This window comes from Stegodyphus dumicola, chromosome 5 (assembly GCF_044657685.1).
Source record: "Stegodyphus dumicola isolate Sdum_Otavi_A_Nest chromosome 5, ASM4465768v1".
Taxonomy (NCBI): domain Eukaryota; kingdom Metazoa; phylum Arthropoda; class Arachnida; order Araneae; family Eresidae; genus Stegodyphus; species Stegodyphus dumicola.
In genome coordinates this window covers 106,010,154-106,032,096 of record NC_140772.1, presented here as the reverse complement: position 1 = coordinate 106,032,096, position 21,943 = coordinate 106,010,154, and the positions used below count along the sequence as shown (strand labels likewise).

General features: G+C 34.2%; 1 protein-coding gene across 7 annotated transcripts in view; it reads left to right on the top strand.

Annotated features, from left to right (window-relative positions):
* LOC118188578 (SPARC-related modular calcium-binding protein 1-like) overlaps positions 1-21,943 on the top strand; it is a 426,446-nt gene that overhangs the window by 253,591 nt on the left and 150,912 nt on the right. For 6 of the 7 annotated variants that reach the window (XM_085816952.1, XM_035359050.2, XM_035359054.2 and 3 more), the window contains exon 3: positions 2,909-3,163. In XM_085816952.1, the coding sequence (XP_085673078.1) occupies positions 2,909-3,163 (255 nt within the window). The remainder of the gene's footprint in view (positions 1-2,908; positions 3,164-21,943) is intronic. The other variant, XM_085816954.1, reaches the window with a different exon arrangement.

Genomic DNA, 21,943 nt, shown 5'->3' with positions numbered 1-21,943 from the left:
TTGAATGTTAACGAGCTGAATCTTTTTCTTGAAATTTATAAGAGAAAATATTCTTTTAAACCGCTTTCCCTCCAAGAAAAAATTTTAAATTGTGAGGAAATTGAATAAGAAAAATTAAGTAAATTATGAAAAGTTGGTCATGACGCCCAACTATATAATCTATGTATTTATATAACGTTCGTTACGTACTTACTTATATGATCGCTAAAAGTATATTAAAGTCGCTAAGTATTTATATGATGGTCATGACTCCGAGTTATTTTACAATTAAAAATTTTTCATTATAAATATCCTCTTCTTAATTGTTAATAAATTTGTTTTAAAAGCAAGTAAATTACGGAAAAATAAATGAAAATTTACTATTTTTGAAACATTCCCATCGCATTATCTCTTGCATTTATTTATGTTTTCAAAAAATAATTTTGTATGATTAAACTCTTGTTGTCAAATAAAATAACTTAAAGGAAGATAAAAGAACTGCAATTCCATTTCAGCATGTACTTTCTAACTTAACAACCATATCCTTTAGCGCAGGTCTTCTTAAACGTTTTTCACTCGCGACCCCTTTTTATCACCGAGATTTTTTTCGGGACCCCAGATATTAAGTATACAATAAAGATGTAAGAACAAATATCCTCCCATAAATAATTTACTTCTTTGGTAAACAATATACATATAAAAAGAAGTATTTTAGGATTTATTTTAAGTAGACAAAAATTAATGAAATTTCCAATGAGACAGATGTGTTTGTTTTCTGCTGCCTAGCAAATTAAATTTGAGATATTTGACACTGCTGACATAAAGCATCTTCAGCATATTTCAGCGTTGAACGACATTTGGTTTTAATTAGCGTTGAAACTGAAAAAGTAGTTTTATAAAAATATGTGGGGCTGAATGAGAGAAGAACATTTAATGCCATATTAGAAATAGCGAAAAATCTAGTTCTAACTCTGATCTAGAGTTCATCAAGGATTTTTGTGAAAACTCAAGTTTTAAGTTTGAATCGCTAGGTTCAAACTTAAAAAATTGAGTTTTCACAAATAGCTTGAGTTTTTACACCTGTTATATACAATTTGTATTTTATATAACGGGTATTTATATTTCTTTAAGTTATTTTAGGTAATTACTCTCATTAATATTAATTAATGTAATGTCTTTAAAAATCTAATCTCATCAATGCCAATCAATGTAATTTCTTTAAAAGTCTTCATAATGCAGTTTCTTTAAATTCAGCTATCAAATTGAATTTCATGACCCCAAATTTCAATAGTTTTCGAAATTTCGATAGCGATCCATAGTTTAAGGAATTCTGCTTTAGCGTAATATTTATTTCATAAATTTTCTACATTAATTTCTCGCAATACTTTACATAAAAAATGGGGGGGGGTTGCCAACTTAAGGATGTTTCTCTTCATCAGTTATTTTACTTTTTCGTATTTTTAATTAATTAATTTATTTATTTACATTAAAGATGCCTTTTTGATAACATTCCCATTGAGAGAGCATTCAGATGTCTAGAAACACGATTTCTCAAATTACATTTCACGCGTATTCACACTAAGAGATTCATTTTTTGCTACGGTGGTGGTCCGTTTGATATGATTTGACTTTCATGTGTTGGGAATTCTGTTTATTCCACTCATTCTTTTCATTTTTGAAACTGAAACAGATAACTTCCTTCCTCTCCTCGTTAATCTAATTATCTGCAGTAAATTTATTTCAGCCTTATTGTTTATCGTAATTTTTTTTCTGTTTGTTGTCTTCTGATGGGAAAACTGACCGTGCTAAACAAAAAATAGTTTCTTTTTACTCTTACGTTTATTTGGTTCTCAATGCTTGTTCTTCAAAATTCTTTTCTTTCTCATAAACTCAGTTATTTTAAATCACTTGTCTTTGAAAGGTGAATTTTCTCTCAGAACTATAAATAAAGCCTTTAAAATTAATTTTTATTGTTATTATAAAAGATTTTCTTCTGCTAAAAATAACTTGATAGCATCATTTTCATCCCATTTTATCTTTCTCTGAGTCATAAAATTACTGATATTCTCCTCAAGTTCAGTCTTTAAGTCATTTTCTCACTATTAATAAAACTCATTGTTGGATCCTTAGAGATCACATTTTTGATTTTAATTCTTGAAGATAACTTCAACTTTCAATTCTACTTGCGGAGAGATTTGACACATAAAAGCCAAACCAACACTGCATTAAAACTGCATGTCAAGAAACAAGAATCTTATGTTCATAAAGAAGTAAATAAACCTTCGATATTTAATCATAGTTGGGCACTTAATCCCAGTTTTGATTTTATTCTGAGAAAATTACCAACCAAGTTTTCCAGTTACTGACTCGGATTTACGTTGAAGATTTTCACATTCTCAAAAAATAATGTAAATTTATAGTACTGTATATAATAATATATATAATTCATAATAATTTATAATAAGAAAACTTTCCATATACGATCTCCAAGGGTTGCAAATTCAATTTAAAACCATGAATGAAAAAAAAATTTAGACAGCATTTTAATTAAAATTAGTATTTTCAAGACCTATTTGCTTAAAAACGTAAAAAACTGCTAAGAAAAATCTTTAATCGCAAAAATCGCTAATATATATATATTTATTTATATATTAATATTTAAAGTAATATAAATAATCTTATATTTTTTACATTAATTAAAATTTAGTTCTTTCCAGTAATTTCAAAATTTTAAAGAGTTTGCTTTTTTCACTTTCGTTACCACTTTAAAATTCTGTGCGGTTGGTTTCTTTGAAAATAACAGTTCAATTTAAAATTTGCAATTGCATTTATAACTTTTTTTTTTTTAGCAATTCTGAAAAAAAAAAAAAAATAAATAAATAAACAAAAAAAAAAATAAACAAAAAAACCCTGTTTTTTTCCTTTTCAGAAAAGGCACGTTGTGAAGCTCAGAGGACTCTCATGTTGGAGCAAGGGCACAAGACTGAGCTTTTCATTCCAGATTGCAAACCTGATGGAAGTTATGCTGAAGTTCAATGCCATACATCAACGGGTTACTGCTGGTGCGTCGATGAAGCAGGCAAACCAGTCAAAGGATCCTCTATTCAACACGAGCGACCCAATTGCGCTGTCAAAGTTAGGCAACAGTTGGCTGAGAAAGGTAGGCCTCAGATTGCTGAGGGAGGTACGTATCGAATGGCTCCTTTGATCTAATTTTGCTGTAATTTTTAACTATTCAAGGGACTTTGGGAAAAATCTAGACCTCTGAATGTTTAGCAGTTACGCTTAGATCAGTATTAAAATACCCAACTATATTAGTATTTTGACTGCTACCCGTAAATTGCATGCGAGTTTTGTAGTTTTAAAATTCATAAGGAATTGCTGTTAAGTTAGTAGTAATTCATCAGGATACATTAAGTGAAATTTTACTTTCTTAATGGCCTAACACAATTTTATTTTCATTCGCTGAGGAAAAAGCGAATCCATTGGTCTGACCGAGACTATTCCCTAAAGCTGCATTCAGACGAGGGATTTGCAATAATAACTGGCATAAGCCGAATTTCCTTCCTAGGCAATAAGACCTTGCTATGTCACAAAATTCGATGGAAGGAGTTTACCTAAAGAGTCCACCTTTTCGAATTTATGCCGACTTGGTATAAGAACCGACCAATCATAGCGAAGAAAAAAGTAATGATATTCGGTCGACGGTTTCGTTTAGCTGCACACTTACGCATATGCAGTTTTATCTTCCCTTACTGGCTACAGCTTTAAACTCTGTTTCGCAGGTGTGAATGGAGTTAATGACCTTTTTGCCGTAAGCCAAAGACAGGTGACGGAGGACGGAGACGCCTGATGTTTAACAGAGGTAAACAGGCATATGTCCCGCGCCCTTCCCTATCTAGTGGCAGCAACTCCCAGGAGCCTCATGAGGCCACCTCAGGGGTTTATTGAAGAATTTTACGTAATTGTACATGGCCTAGTTTTGATCGATAGGCGAATGATTTGTTACATCTTGGTTGTTAGACACTGTTAGACACTAATTACAGCATATACATACACATGCAAGTACATACACTTGCACATATAAAGATACATACAAAACACTTGTAAAACACATATAAAAGCACATATATAACACATATAAAACATGTAAGCACATTATAGAATAATAGAAATTAGATAATAGTTCGCACACACTTATACAAGTAAAACACATACTTATAGTAGTGACGACTAGACCATCGAATGAATGATTCCTAAGATACACCATAGGTAGAGACAAATATTTCAACGTTAAATGAAAGAACAGCGTCAGAAAAATAAATAGGCAGGCATTATGCGGAACCCAACCTGTTTCCATTTGTGCTTTAACCAATAACCACTATTCATAATTCTGAACGCCGCCCTAGTGGGCCTCCGTCCGGAATGTTATTCACATAGAATTTTAATGCCAAATCATCGAGTGGTTTTTATGGACCTTGATGTGCTTGGGCAGCAACACGTGTTATGTAGATACGCTCACTCATCACATGGCTATAGGTTCTTAATGTGAGCATGAGATCATCATAGAAGACTTAAGCACATGTATTCCTTTGAACAATCAGGAAACGACAGAATCAGAATGAGAACTGGAGCTGCTCAAAGTAATACGTAGGATTGTATAGGAGGGACAGCTTAATAACAGAAACACATGAAAAATTAAAAAATCAAAGAAAACAAAATCAGACAGACATAACAGTTATGAATTGCTAACCACCATGCTGACTAGCTAGGCGTTAATTTAGTTATTCGGTGTGTGTTCATAACTAGTTGATTTTATCCTGTGTGTATTCAATGATCCGTGCATTACTTAATTTGAATAGGTAATTAACCATATTCTTTCTTGCTTATCAATATCTCCATACAAGACACAGATTTGACTGAGCGTAACCTAATTACTTTTAGTGTCTATAATTACTGAAATTTCATGGTTTCCGTTAAACTGACATTTGGAAATTAATTTATTCTACGTATAATGACAAAGTAAAACACAATCATAAGCCACATGGTCAGTAGAGAAGTAAAAAGAATAATATAAACAAAAGTAATTCAAACTAAACGGGGGTAAGATATAGTGCTTTTAAGTACTGCCGCTCTAATCGTTATAGTGGTTAGCGATACTAACTGCCGTATCGTTGGCCCCGAGTTCGAATTCCGGAGAAAGCATGTTTGTTTGTAAGTGTATAATGTCTGTGCAGCATGGGATACTAAAAATTCTGGCGATACAAAAATCCTCTCTTAGGATTTGGTGGTTGGGAAAGAGGGCTAACAGACCCTAGAATCCTTTCCCTGGAGCGTTCTGCATTGAAATGGAAATGAAGCTGAGTGATAAATGCAATGTGGCTATACCTGTACAATAATGGTGAAATTCTTGTGCTGGCCCTTTCTTACCTATATTTATTTATATGTATATATAATATAACCTTTATATAATTTCTTATCTAAATTTATATAAAATAGGCAGAAAATAACGAATCTCTAATTAACGCTGATAGCTTTGGGCTAATTCGCTGTTTTAGATTATAAAGAAAGTGGGCAAACAGTGATGAGTCGAATGAACTGAGAATTACTGAATAAAAAAAGCTTGAATGAGAAAGAAGTTATTTTCTCTCTTAGAGCAAACGAAACAATTGAAAAACATTCTGTTAAAACTTAAGACTTAGAACTGATCTGTTTTTACAGAACAGAATGGAAGGTAATTCTAGAATTATGCAAATTTATTTCGGTTTGTGTTATGTTCATGAAAATATGATCTTAAGTATTCTTAGAAGAAATTTCCATTTCAGTTATACTCGTTTGTAAAATAAAGAGAATTTGGTCGTTATTTCAAATTTCTGAAAAAACTAAACAGATTTTAATGAAATTTGATACACATAAGCATTTAATACAGAAAAAGAAATGTGGCATTCAAAAGTCATTCTATGTACGCATGATTAAAGGTTTTAGTGTAGGGATTTCCAAAATCCACACTGTGATATCGAACTGAAAATTAGTCTAATATTGGGTATTAGACTCATCTCACAACCAGGCAGGTCGCACAACGTGACAGCGTGCTAGGCAGGAGACAGTTGAGGAGATCCTGCTGCAGTCCACCCCACTCCTGCAGCAAGGCAGTTTTCAATTCGGGGATAATTCTTAGAAGGCGATAGCGAGATGAAATTGCCCTCCGAAGAGAGTCTGAGATATGCGTTTTAATTTTAAGGTCAGGCTTGGCTGAGCTATTTCTATTGGCAAATATTCTCGCTTTCCTTGTAATCATCGACCAGCTGAGCCCTATGTGGACGTGTACTGTCATCCATTGACAGGAACCCAGGATCAGTAGTGTCCCTGAAATGTCGAACAGAAGGCTCTAAAATCTTCTGTTTAAACCTAATAGCAGTGAGTGAACCGTTCTCAAACACATGCAGAGGTATGCGACCGTCCAACATAATGCCTACCCGAACCATTATACCTCTACCACCGTAATTATCCTTTTCTGTGATGAGGGAGGGTTGGTATCGTGTTCCAGGCTCTCTTCAAATACGGGTACGCTGAGAATCAATATTGAAGCTGAATCTCGGACTCATCTATAAAAAAACATGGTGCTCCACTGAAAACTACCACATGATGCTCTACTCCAAAGCTATTAAGAAAGTTGTAACCATATGAAAAGAATTCTCGGCATATGTATGCATTGTAATGTACTGAGATCTTTTCCAGTTGGATTAGGGCTGTGGCTCCAGATGTGCAGCGAAAAGATCGGGAGAAGCTCCACTGTCATAGTGCTTTAAAAGCCTTTTCCATTTATAAGTCTAGAGTGGGAAGTCCGCTGGTAAGGTGACATCTAACAAATTTCATAAAATGTAAGCCTTGGAAGAAAACGTGATAGACAACTGCCAGGTGCAATTTCCTGACTCTGAGAGTTTTAGCCGTAGGATGGTAAACGCGATTAATTTGAATTTTATCTTTTGGCGTTTTTGGAAATCTAAGACGAACATGAGGGTAGCCTTCGAAAGCCACTTGTGGTTCACAGACCATAGATAGTGAAACGCTGCTATAGTGCATAATTTAAATGAGACTCGCGTTGTAGCAAACAGCATTTTGCTTTTGAAATGCAAATTCCAACAGAAGGAAATCTAACAAGATCGCGAGAGCAGCCTTCGAAGACCACATGTGGTCCGCGAAATGAGGCTTGCGCTGTACCAAAGAGCAGTTTATTTTTGAAATGCGATTTCAAACAAAAATTTTCTTTAAACACCCGTTTCTATCATCAATCAGCAATTTAAATTTTTTAAATTACGCTATATTTTCAGTAAATTCAGATAGTGCTGTGTGCTCCTCTTCAGATTACAAAATAGATGGCAAACAATTCCAGTTTTGCCACTTTCCACTGTGGAGATACTATTTTTGGATCAGTAGAAAAGCTGTTATATTGGAAACATGTATTTGCGATGTTCCTTTCATCTTTACCTCAGAACATTACGAAATATGCATACAGCGGAACTTCGGATCGCCAACGCCTCACTTCAAGAACAAAAATCACCTCGGATTACGAACGATATCTCGATTTATGAACACTGAGTCGGCAACATTTGATTTTCATAGGTACTTCAATTAACCAATGCCATATACTAGCACTCAAAGACTTTTGGAAATATCATTTTAATGTTGTAATTCTACAGAATAGAATCCATAAGTTTCATAGTTGTCTTCCCCTGCCATCAACCTTTCGAGGACACTTTCAGCGCGGCGAATTTTCTATGCCTTGCCGTAAAGACAATATTTACTTGAAAATACCCTTGCCGTATACGGAATTCGAATCTAGGCAGCCGGCTTCGCTAACCGCCATACCGAAACAGGTCGGCGTTTAAAATATATTAAATCTGAATGCAACTATTCTTTTCACTGCATCAATTTTCATAAACAGACACATCTGTCACTGAAACTTGGAAAATTTCCTGCTAATTATTGTCGGCAGATAGAGTTTAAAATTTCGGTAAACGCGATGGAAGTCTGAGTCGGCAATTAAGCAGTAAGAAAATTAAAAATTATATAACACCTGTTGCACCATTTTTATTCTTTATTAATTTTTAGATAATGTTTGATAATCTTAGATGTAGATAATGATTTTTAGCATGAATTTTTGACAATACGATTGAATGATACAGAAAAATTTTGAAAAATCAGTTATTAAACTGTATAGTAGTCAAGGAATAAGATTTCTGAAAAATATTTACGCTTCATCTACAAGCGATGTATATAGCGAGTCAAGTAACTTGTCGTCTTATTCTTCATCTTAACTGTCAGGGAGGGAACTTCATTAACCATGAAAAATGATATATAGTAAGATTCCACACAATAAGCTGAGGGGCGTCACTAGAAAAGTTCACAACAGAAATAACAGGAAGAAAAAGGTATCTGGATGCCTCTGAGACATAACTTGGAACATCATTTAGGCAATGGGGGGCATTAATTGCTCATTTTATCTTGTTTTCCCCCTTGATCTTGATGATGAACGCAGTCAAACCCAAACAAGAATTTTTTTAATGACAGTTTTGACAGGAGCGAGATATTTACTTTCTTGCCACCTTGCTGTTTAACTTAACATAACAATTAACGTCTCGGCCTTCCGTCATTTTTTTCACTGAATGAATGCAGGGTGGGATCAGCACGCGCAGTTCATTGAAGGAAATAAAAAGATTGCTCTATTACGCAAAACTATCTTCGTTGGAAACACTTTCGCCTAAGTTGGAAAACACTTTAAATACCTTGTTGAAGGGAAATTTATACCCGTTCTTTCGTTTGTACTGAACATGTACTAGAAAATGTGATTAGCCTTTTTACGTATCTTTGTATTTATTTTTAGTTACATCGGAAAGCAGCAATTTCTATGTGAAAGTAATATTGAAGATTGTAAAAGAAATAGGATTTTTTTTTTTTTTTTTACGTGAAAAAAGTGCAATGCAATGCTCTCGCCGGTCTCAAACCCGGACCTTTCCAATAGGCTCCAAGTGTACTACCGGTACCGGCTGTAAGGAGGGAGAAAATCGTGCCTGCCATTTGAAGTAACTGTAATCTTGAAAGGCAATATAAACAACTCACCTGTGAGCAGCGTACACTTTCGTAACAGTGTCAGCATCTTTATGCAAATCAACCATTGTCGAAAAGAACAAATTTTCTCAACGGTGTCCCGACATAAGCGTGCCCTTCGACTTACTTTCAATACAAAAGGCTTATCTACAGATTTTCTCTGTAGTAACAGTACGCGATCGATACGAATGTCAAACGAATTTTGGAACGCAGATATAAATTGCTGTTTATTTTGTCAAGAGAAATCGAAAATGAAAAGAGTATAGTCAAGAGAAGAAACTGTTTGTACAGTGAAAACATTTTTTGAAGGATGCTATATACTCAGAGTTAATAGTCACGGCAATTTTCTCGGTACTACTGCAATCGCAAATCACGAAAAATGATTATGTAAGGAAAATAAAAAAAAACTTTCCAGAAGGCGTGAAACTGATGACTTTGTATGTGATATTCAGCCATGCAGCAATATTTTTTTATGCCTGTAACATTCTTTAAACCCAATATCTTTTGATCTGTGTACATAAATGGTGATTAGGTGGACAACCGTAATGTTCTCAATTTTATTACTCTATTGAATGAAATAACACGAGACGTTCAATCCTATTATAGGGTTTCATTTATTGTTACTAATAGTTATTTTAATTTGTGAGTCTTTTCTGTTTTCTCTTATTCCCCTCGCGTTTCCTCGCCAGGATGTAAATGAGTTTAGTGTGAACGAGAGTATTTAAACTGTTTGAGCGAAAACTTTAACAGAGCGTGATTTCGTTATTAAGAGCACAGTTTGCTAATTTTTCCTGCTGCTAACCTTAAATATCGCCTACGCATTCTTGCCTCTGAATTACTATTCTGCTGGTGCAGCTTCTGAGTCAACTTGTTATTTTAAATTGAATTGTTTAATCTTGCACTACTCCTACCTTTAATTTAGTATTAAGTATCTTTTTTACGTTCTCACCGCAGATGGTAGATATTTGTAAGCATGAAATGCCGTGCCGTCTGAAAATTATACGATGTTCAATAAAAAGGGTCTTTTACACCCTTCTCCTGGTTTTGTTCATCTTCAAACCTGTGCGAGAATTCACGAGGATTAACACTTGGGCAGGTGTAGTTCCATATTATGGTAGCTAAAGAGATTAGACCCTACAACATCAGAAAGAATGCTTTGGGTTGAAAGATTGCGCCTACTGTAGTTGGGTTAAAATGGACTTTCTGAGCACAGTTAGAGTAGTTGAACTAAGCTACTATTCAGTGGATTGGTTAAACGTATTAGATTGTAAGAACCACTTGCTTATGTTCTAAGTGACAACTGTACGTGTAGGAACTACACAGGAGAAAGGTTAAAAGTACCCATTATTAAACTCTTTAAAATTTGCAATGCGTCGACTTGACGCTATCACACTACGCCTTACTCTAGCGGTAACTCATATCACAAGAACTAAACTAAAATTTCGAAGATATTAACAAGTAGTAGAAATGTTCTACAGGGCTCAGAAAACTCCTGTTACTTAAAACCACGTAGAAAATTAGTGGCAACAAAGTAAAAGCTGTTATGCCTCGTAAACCAGCAATAAATTCAGAAATAGAACTCACACTACAAGAGGTGACGGTGAATGCTCCAAAAAACCCTCATTTTCCTTCTAAAACTCGGTATTTAAATTTTTTCTCCTCAAGGTAGAATTTCCATTACTTCACGCACGCTATCAAATTTAAATATTCCGGCATTGACAATTAGAGGAATGAAGCCTTATAGGAAAGAACGTAAAATTAAATTAAATTGGTTATTTAAAATAAATATAAATCCCTACAAGATATACTGCAAATTCAACCATGGTCTCAATTTTTAGTGAGAAATAAATTCCTTCATTAAATGAATAGCATTTCTAGAAGAGAAAATTAATCACTTAAAAACTTTGGTATGGTGCATCTGTTAAGTGCTTAAATATTATCACTAGTATTTTATTATATTTCTTTCGAATTAAATATATAAAAACTTGAATACTGAGCCAGTTCATATGCAAAAACGTTTAACTTTATAGTATATAAAATGAAGTGTGCCAATTGCTGAGTGAGTAAGACAGCCGAATGCTAGTAGCAATACATTTTTGTAGTTTTAGAATTAATATTAACAAGTTACTCTTCGAAATTTAGCATTCAAATGTATTTAATTATGACAGAGCACACTAGGGCTATCTGCCTAAGGGCAGGGAGGCCTTCGTGGAGGACTTTCTAAGGGGAACTGGCTCGTATGCACGTTACACATGGGGAAAATCACGAAAACACCCATGCAGCCAGCCCGTTCGCGGGATTCAAACCTCGGACCGAACTACCAGTGTTCAGCGACTTTACCGCTCGGCCGCTGGTGGGCCTAGCATTCAAATGAAACTTGTAAAAAACATACAAAAGAACTTTTGATACTTAAAATGTAATACAAATACAGTGTAATAAGTAGCAAAAGACAGTTCCTTTCATCGAAGAAATTATTTTTTGCCAACATTTGTTAAATATCATCTAAAGATCACAAAAACTTATTACATTTTTGTGATCTTTAGATGATATTTAACAAATGTTGGCAAAAAATAATTTCTTCGATAAAAGGAACTGAAGAGTTATTTTGACTCCAATTTTTATAATAAATTAAAAGCACAATTCTGAATTTTGTGCTTCAGAAGCATTGAATACCATTTTAAATTAGGCAAAAAAATTAATTTGCTCCGAAAAAAGAAGGACCCGTGTCTGATATTCATCGAAACCGATATAGTTTTATTCAAAATTAGCTTCAAACTAAACCTGAATTTTTGCTTAATTTTCGCCGTTTCTCTTCTAATGTGAGTACCGTGTTTTATGTTTCATTACGGTGTTTTCCTAAAATATTTGGCATAGGACTTTGAATCTATAGTTTTCAGATACTGTAAAGGTCTTAAAATTACGAACTGGCATACAAACACTTGGGTTATTCGCTTAAACATTATATGCAGATATGATACGAAATATTCGCTGCGTGTTTCATGGTGATAAAATATTCATTCACAGAACGCAATATTAATTAATTATTCATTCCTACGTGTGAACGTATTACTTCATGTGAATGAATAATAAGCCATATGTCGGTACAATCTTCTTTTACACTTATAATTTTCTGTAACACGTCTGCAATCCATTGAATATCCCAGCAGAGCCCCATTTTCGGTTATGTCAACTCGAATAATGTATTTTTTTTAAATTAAACTTGTCAGGACTTGTGTTTCTCTTGATTTGCTTTGGAAACATGAATGTCCTGAATAGGAACAGGGAGCTTACTCAAGCTATGTTCAGGAAGGTGTGAAGTAGACAACACAAGCAGGAAGGGTATACGAAACCCTTTATTCTCAATACTTTACAGGTATTTCCAAAACTTCGGAATACAGAGACCAACCACTTGTGGTCTGAACGTAAGAATATAAAAACTACTAACTAAAACTCTAACTAAAAGCTAACTTTGAATTAGTATACAAATGCCTAGCACTAAGACTGGCCATTATTTAAAAAAGGTACGTATGTAGTACGCCGAGCTGCTAAAACTACGATACGACTACAAATATCAAGAGGGCTAAACCTCTGGCCTTAAAGGCAACCAGCAACCGAGTGAATACTCGTAAAACTACAGTGGCAAGCGGCTTTCTTCCTAAAAACTCCTTCTCTCTCTTCTCTTGGCAAAAAGCCACAACTTAAGTACTTGGCATTAGCAAGACAATTTGCATAAACAAGTTAAAGCATTTAATTCTGGCCGGAAGTAGAAAATAAGAAGTGATAGTACAGTTTTAAAATAAAATAAACGTTAGTAAAACTTAGGATCCTTACAAACTCGTCGTGGGAAATCGCTTTGATGTACTTGTTTTCAGTTTCGATAAACTGACGCTGCTGCCAGTCGACGATATATAAGACATTTTATTTTTCTTTGATATTATAAGAGTGCGTTGCTCAGGCAAAATACGGAATAAAACAAAACTATGTAAAGGATATGCGTGAAATTTATCCAAGGGGTTGCTGTGGCATTACTGGACATCATAGTACACAATAAAAAAACAAAGGCCGAGAAAAACACATGTCACATTGCATCGCAAAAGACCAAATGAGTCGGAAGAATGTCCAATGGAAACATCACGAGTACGATACTCTCTAGTTCAAATGCATGCTTGACAACGCCGAGGTAAGCTGGCAATAGTGTCGTTGGTCGCTTGTTGTAGCAGTAGTTCTCATTCGTGTAGTAATGCATGTTAGAGGCCGCGGAGAGTGCCTGGCGGCAGATTGCGACCTGCTGTCCATCGTTCCAATATGTCCCACACATGCCGTATGGAATTCAGGTATCGTTATTTAGCAGGCCACAGCAGATGTATAATAATTTTACTCTTCAGATAATTCCGCACCACTCGAGCTCTCTGCGGCCAGACGTTATCATCCATAAATATCGCTTCGCTACTCACTGCAGAGATAAAAGGACGCACAAGATGGTGTAGAATTTCGTCGTGATATTGGACGACTGTAACGAAACCACCAGGAATTACGTAAAGTCGGTGTGGCCGCTCGCTGCTGCCCATCCCATACAAATAAGCCTTCTCTTCTGCAATGGTCTCTTTCGACGATGTTTGACGCCCGATAGCATGTTCCTGGCTCTTGCCATATCACTATTCTTCGGGAATCGTTCTGGGTGAAAACTCGAGACGGAAAGTTTCGAGTTTTAAGAGTACGTGGAGTAAAGAGTACTTGGCCCCACTGCTTTAGTATACAACTGCGATATTCACGGACCCAATTCAAGCTCGCTTTGACATGCGATGGAGACAAAGGAACAAAAACCACACGTCCCTGAATGTACAGTTAACCTTCAGGCAGTTGACGCGACACAGTATGGCAGGTTATGGACCGTCTTGCGGCAGCAGAGAGACGCGGCACCGGCCGCCGTACTGTTAGTGATCTGCGGTCTTGCACATAGCAACAGGAAGCGATCGTCTGCCGTTGTTGTAATCCTCCGGCGTAAAGACCAGGTCTTTATGTAGAAGGCGTAAAGACACGTCTGTACGCTTTCTACGTCTTACATATAAAGGGGTTGTGACCTTTTGGTAAGAATTCCACAGCCTGTTGAATAAACCCCTTCATTAAATGAATAGCATTTCCAGAAGAGAAAATTAATCACTTAAAAACTTTGATATGATACATCTGTTAGGTGCTTAAATATTATCACTAGCATATTATTATATTTCTTTCAAATTAGATATATAAAAACTTTTAATTGAATACTGAGCCAGTTCTGCAAAAACGTTTAACTTTATAGTATATAAAATGAAGTGTGCCAATTGCCGAGTGAGTGACACTCCGATGCGCATTCAACACTCTTGCAATAGCGGATCTTCTTGCACTAACTAGCAACATCCCGATAGCCCTCCAACACATTTCATCGCACAAATGGTGTCAGATTACTTGGAACTATCGATGCTTACGAACTGACGCATAGGTCTGGTATGCTCCTTATTAAGGCGTTGTGGTGTGACTACGGAATTGCTTTTTAAGCGAATTTTGGTTGCCTGTTTGCATTCGGCGATGCAATCTCTGCCTCATTTGTAAACTGTATGTTTTAGAACCCCTTTTTACATTCGTACCTTTTTCTTTAGAGTTTGTTGCTATTTTTTTTAGCTCAAGTGTACTATGTTTTACGTTCAAAAAAAGAGATGCTCTAATAACCAGAAAGATTTATTTTTTGAGTTGACAGCAGATATTTTTATTTAAGCTGAGAAGCAAACTTTTTGAGTGGTTCCTATCCTCCCCACGCTTTTTAACGTTTTACATATTCAATTTTTTTTCCACTTTTCCAAAGATAAACTTTTTTTTTTTTTCAGGTATTTGTAAGGGTAAATTTTTCCTGAAATCCAAAATTTTTCCCTTCGCGATTTTTTTCAGGATTGCTTCATAATACATATAAGTTGATGGCACGTTTAAATGTAAATCGGCGACTGTTTTAAATGACAGAATCCTGTATAAGAATGTCCCTTATATAGATACTTGCAATCTTATGAAGATAACTTTCTAAGTTGTAGAATGTAAGCTTCATAAAAGTTGGGCATATTTATCCCAGCATACCGCTAGACAAGAAGAGTTTTAGTTTCCTACTCTGATTAGCAAAGCAAATATTAGCAATTCTGGTATATCAGAGCCTCATTACGCAATGGGGATCGTGAAAACACATTAGTACCTCAATACTGATACAGCAGTTGTCTGAAGGATGCTTTTCGCAAGTTAAAAAGTAATTTTCAAAAAGGTGCTGAAACTGTTATGCTGCGCTTATCCTTAACAAACAATGATCTTTCATTTCAAATAGCGATCGTCGTGCATAAAAGCGCCACCAGCCTTTATGACGGGCCACCGTCCTTTATCTGCTGTTGTGTCTGAAAAGAGAAACCTTATTTCTTTTTTGTGTTGCAGGTTTAAATTTTGCATTGGCTTATTTCTCTGGCAACGTGAATACCGTGTTTATATTTGTTTAAGAGTCTAATATATCCGACATCGGAATTTGAATTTATAAATTTGTGACTAGGTAAATTTTTTTAATTTCCGATTGATACACAAAACTTTATGTGTTAACATAGCAGTTATATGAAGATTTCGTACGAAATAGTGGCAGCATGTTTCTTGGTGACAAAATATTCATAAGAGACAATAATACGATGAATAATACGATAGATGATAATTCATACTATGTGAATAGACAATTGATACGCTTTTAAGACCTCCTTCACTTTTCCTGGAGTGTTATTTTCAGTTCTAGAAAGAGTTAAAACCACATTTATACCAATTGGGTTCGTGTTTAGGAAACCACGGGAGAGGTTCTTGTACCACCAACTGCAACAATGATGAGAAAATTCTTAGATATGCATCCATATGATATTTAGCATTGTCAAGTAGGACCAGTGAACCGTTAAGACTTGCTGAAAAATTACGCTGCTTTCTCTACGCGACAAGGAAATAATTATGATATGATTAATCTTTTGTTAACAATGTGAGAGTAAGGAATAGCACGATGAAGTAACATTATTTAACCCAGACATTATGTTCCAGTTTAAAATTAATTTAAGATTATGGTTCTTCGTGCATTTCTTAAACAAGGCTGACGGCTTGTTTACGGCTTGGCTACCGTTCAGGAACAGTCATCTCATTTTTGGTTCCTACCAGAATTTTGACCGTTTCTTCAAACTGAAGAATCAGTGAGAGTAAAATATTTTCTTTGATCTCATTACAAGTGGTTCTGCTTGTGACATCCAGTACTTATCGGATGCATAATAGCAGAGTATAAATATGGCAGAAGTTTACGGTTGCAAGCTTCTTATTTTCTGTGAATGAACATTTTGCCTAATGTAAACATTACAATTTCGTATTTATTTCTCTCACTGATGCGCTGTATTTTAGTGAAAAAAAAATATATATATATAGCGAAAATATAATATTTAGTGATCTGTGATCGTAGAATCTGTGTAGTAGGATTTTTTTTTTTAGCTATTCTTTCTAGCAATGATTATTGATCCGTTTTTATGATCTCAATGGTAAATTATAACTGAATTATCTTGTCGTGCCAAAGAAAATAACGATCGATTTATCCTATTTTGCATAAAAACATGATAATCTTATCAGCTGTTCAGTTATTAATAACTTATAAAAGCACATACCATAATTTTAACTTAATAGTAATTAAATTAGTACGCACTTTTAACGTCGTTCCAATACTTTTCTGTTTTATTCCAAATTTTCTTTCACATATACCCCAATAGCATTAAGTGATAAGGTTCAACTTAAACAAAGTTTCAAAAAGACTTTTAAGTGAGCTGTTCCGTGATAAACATGATTTATAGCTTGTGCCAGAAACCTTGTAAACACCGAAATTTCTAATATTTACGAAATTCGTACTGCGGCGACTTTAAGCGTAATACGAAGTTAGAAGATTACAATGGAAGAAAGGGAAAAATAAGAGGTTTTGATAGAGGTTGAAAAGAAGTGCTGTAAAAAATCCAGTGTTTGAGAAGATAAGCGTTGTTTTTCCTCCACGTTGATGGACTAAAAATGCCAGTCATATGGAAGATAAAAATAAACTTCAGTTTAAAAATATAACCACTGAGTAAGTAGAAGTCGTACTGTATTTTTTGGTATGAAGTAATTTCAGACAGAAGGAGGAATGGGAGGGTCCGTTTAAGATAATCTAGAATCCAAAAATCTCCAATACTCTCTTTCTTTCTTTTCGTGTGAAACAGACAAATTGCGAAGAATTATAGTTAGGATCTGTGACCGTAGAATCTTTATGGGCCCAGGCATTAATCAAGCCTGTGGTGGGAATCTGGGGTTGCAAAAGAAGTTCTGAGTTTATATCATAGTCAGATTAATTAGTTGAGCTCAAATCACGATCGTTAGATAGTAATTATCCTGAACTAGTAAATGCTATGTATATCTGAGTTTGTAAGATAAAGTGACCGCATTTTCATTGAGACAAAGCGGGACAAATGTAATGAAATGAGAATTTTAATTTAGTTATGAAAGCAGACCAATAATTAACAAAAGACTATATTTTACTGTATACATTCACAAACTTGTCTATAAATATACTAAAATATATTTATTATTAACTATTGGTAACTATAAAAATATTTGTAAAAAACTATAATTTGAATAATATGTTTTTTAATTAATTAACAATTTTATTTAAAAAATCATGATTTTATTCACGGTTATATTTTTTATCCGAGTGAATACTTTGCAACAGATTCGTATCATTTATTAAAATGTCGTGAAATTTCTCACATGAATTAATCAAATTATATTTTACCCTTAATACAGATTTTAAGGTCTTAATGTTCAACTGTGTTTTTTCAATTGTCCATATTTTATTGATACTAGGAAAAAAACACGTTCTGCTGCTGCATTTGTTCCTGAAAGGGAAAGCGCAAGTTCTACAATTTTCAAAATATTTTCATAAGGAATATTATTTTGTTAAAAAATGGAGGAATAACTCCGTGCATTTTTGTCTCTTTCTACATTTTCAGACAACCAACATTTAATTTTTTCTTCAGTAACATATTTTTTTACTAATGACACCTTATCAAAAATCAAAAAGATCATTTCGCAAATATTATTTTTCAGAAAATGGTTACTAATATATTAAAAAGATTTTTCCGCATATTCCCATAAAATCTCCTTTTTTAATGTCACCTAATTCTTTTATATTTGATTTCTGCACTTTCACATAAATCCTTCAAACTTTAAACACGCACAGTATATATATATATATATATATATATATATACGAATAAATTTTTGCAATAATATTTTCAAGATCCACTGGAAGTAAGTCAGATGCTGTTTGAATAGTATTGTGTAGAATGTGCATTGCACAACCAACTCCAATAATTTTTTGATTCAAATTTTCGTTAAGTTTCGTAAAAACGTTATTGATGCCTCTTCTAGCTTTTACACCAAAATTTTCGTTAGTGTTATCCTTACAATAGGCAATAATTTTATTGTTAAAATTATTTTTTTTTAAATAGTACTTATTGAATAAAAAAATATTTATTAAGTTTCACTCGACAATGAAATAAAACCTAATATTCTAATTTTAATTCCTGCTTCTGGATCAAAAAGTCTAACAATTGAGGGAAATAATTTTAAATATTTGTGGCTGGAAGCGTCATAATATATGGATATAAATTTGCATTTATCTAATTCTTTCTGCAATTGTGAATGCGAATATAATGAAAAAACATTACAAATAATTGCTTCGGTTTTTGTCCTTGCACGTGTAAATTTTGTCGTACGTTTTGATCATTTGCGACGTACAATGAATTGATCTGAAACTTTGATTGTGGTTTATGGTGTGGAAAGTAAACAGCCCTTCAGCTAATGCTAGCTGATCCTCCTTTAACAGTACATGTTCCTTGACGAGACGTGACGACAATGATGGAACACCACCGAGTAAATCTAACTTGTTACATCGCCTAATTTAGTTTACTCTTCATGCATTTTATGTGTTTTTTATTAATTTTTTTATTCTTTTATATTTACTATAATAATTAATAAATAATAGGTAATATATTTTTACTGTACACTTAAAATAAGAAATGCAGATGTTTTCTAAAAAGCGGGACATTTTTAAAAATCGGCGGGATGCGGGACTGTCCCGACAAAATCGGGACATGTGATCACTTTATTGACTGTGGAGAGGAAATATTCATTCGACTCTAAGCTGGAACCCACGTTATTAGAGGGGCAGTTAAAATTGCAGAAACTCTAAAGAATAAGGTACCTTCTCCACCACTGTTGCATTTGGTTGGAGCATGTCGCACCTTTAAAAAAGACAAGAGGTGCAATATCATACTTGGTCAAAATAGTCAATCAGAACTCATTCCTTTTTTAAGGTTCTTTAACAGGTTTTTAATTGTGTATATACCAACTGTTTAGGACTGTTGGTTGTTCTAAGTCAAGAGCCCCAGGCGAACTTAAATTAAGAATCTCGATTATCATGTTGTAGAGACATTTGGTATTTTTTGGAAGCAGGCAAGATGAACAATATGCAACGCCTTCGTGCAGACCACTACACCACGAAGGCTCGCTAAGAAGGCGAGAGAAATACCTATATACTCCCCTTTTTAAAGGGCGGCTGGGGTTTTTTAGGGGACCTAATCGCCAAATTCTGGGTGAGGGGAATCATCATCCAGCACCCTTTTAGTTCGGGTCCCACTGTAGAGACATTAGTCAGTTTCTGAGGACGGAAAGATGAAAACGCCTTCGCCGGTAATCGAACCAGTGGACCTCTGGAATACGCGCCTAGAGTGCAGACCACCACACCACGAAGGCATGCCAAGAAGGTGGGAGAAATACCTTATAATGTTATTAACAATTTAAAGTTATAACCAACAGATTTGGACCTTTACAATCTAAAGCATTATCTGCTTTCCTGTAATGACTGAACCATGTTTTTACCATTCGAATTATTTTTCTTGATACTTCATTGTACAGTATAATAACTGAATTGCACCTACACAAATATTTTTTAAATTACGTTGAAAGTAATTGATATAGGAAGGATTAAGCAGTAATATTTAAACCTTCATGAAAAGAAATTTTTTTGAAGGCAGTAGAAAAATAATATAAAAAAGTTGTCATTTTTCATGGAAATAATCACATAAAAAATATAAATCCAAATAAAAAATAATCCAGATTAAAAAATATAAAAAACTTTTAAGAGCAAAACTTTCCTGGAACAAAAGGTAGGAAAAAATACTTCTTAAAGAGCAAGCCGCAAGCCTTTTCGTTTTTTCCCCCTCCATCATTTCTCTCTCTGCTCCTCCTCCTCCTTCAATTTTTTGCCATTGGCGAAATATGGCAAAAATACGTAACTTTCATTAAAGATTTTCAAAAATTGCGTTATGTACACTTTGAGTAAAAAATACGTAATAACAAAAATTGGGGGAAATAATTCTTTTCGTCAATCATTGATCGTCCGTTCTCCTTGCATACTCTGGGCTGTGACTAATTAAAAGCAAATACGAATAGTCCTGCAAACACTAATTGTTCTTTGTGTGTACACATAAACCTTGCGTCATTTCACTCTTTTCCATGCCATTTCGTTCTTCACCGCTTGTCAGTATTGCTTAATGAGAATATAATGATTCTTTCGTGATTGCTCGTATTTGAAAGCACTTGATGATCAACTTATTAAGTACCAATAATCGTGATTTATTGCTAATAATTTTACTAAATTCTTTGACGTATTCCTAAAATTTTACATATGTGTATTTATAATTCACATTATAGATATTCCACGAAATTTAAGTTACATTAACGGCAATATTGTTCGTCTGAGAGATCTTTTTGTGCATGTAAGAGATGATTACACAAGACGGACTTCAAAGCGTTAAATGTTCGTCTAAAAAAAAAAAAGAAAAAAAAAAAAAGGTTTCAGATTTTAAATTACGTCCAAAGGTGCGTTTTTTTATAAACATTTTGTCTGTTACCTTTATTTATTAAATATTACGTTCTTCGCACTTGCACCATAAAATTCAGTTCAGTAGCAATATCGCAAAATAATTTTAAATTCAGCATATATTTAGAATTTCCGATACACAGTTTTACGCGCTGGAGATAAAAATGTATTTTCTGTACAACGTTGCCATTGCTTGCTTTGAAATCCTTGATCAAAATTCGTTACGTTAAAGGTTAATCAAAATTCGTTTAAAGTTTTACAAAACATGAAATCGATAATAAAACAAATTGCTAATTTCAAATTTGGGCTTCCAGATGCCCATATTCGCAGGAGGATTACGTCATTCAAAACTGGATGGCTCTACGTACCGTTGTTTTATCACAATGCAAGAAACATACATACCTTTATGCAGATTCTTCATTATTTAATTTCTTTAAATATAATACAGGGCGATAATATTTGGTAACAACAGTTTGAAAAGTGAAACGGACATTCAGAGTGATTCGAAGCAAAATCGCAAAACGAAAACAATAGTCCCTCAGGGACAAAGCCCTTTGGACTAAAAAAACTTTGCGAATTTTCCGAAAGTTCCTTTATTTCTTGTCGAATACATATACACGAATCACATCATGTGCTTGAACTGATTTATCTGTATCCTACCCGCTTTCAGACAAATGATTATATGGGGCTGCACGTTTTTGCACTTCCGCACACTGAAAACACTCTCTTTCCTTGCTTTCGTGTGAGAAAGACAAATTGCGAAGAATTATGGTTAAGATATCTGACTATAGTATCTTTGTGAGCCCAAGCATTAATCAAGCATGTGGGAGAATTTGAGGATATGAAAGAAGTTCTGAGTTTATATTATAGTCA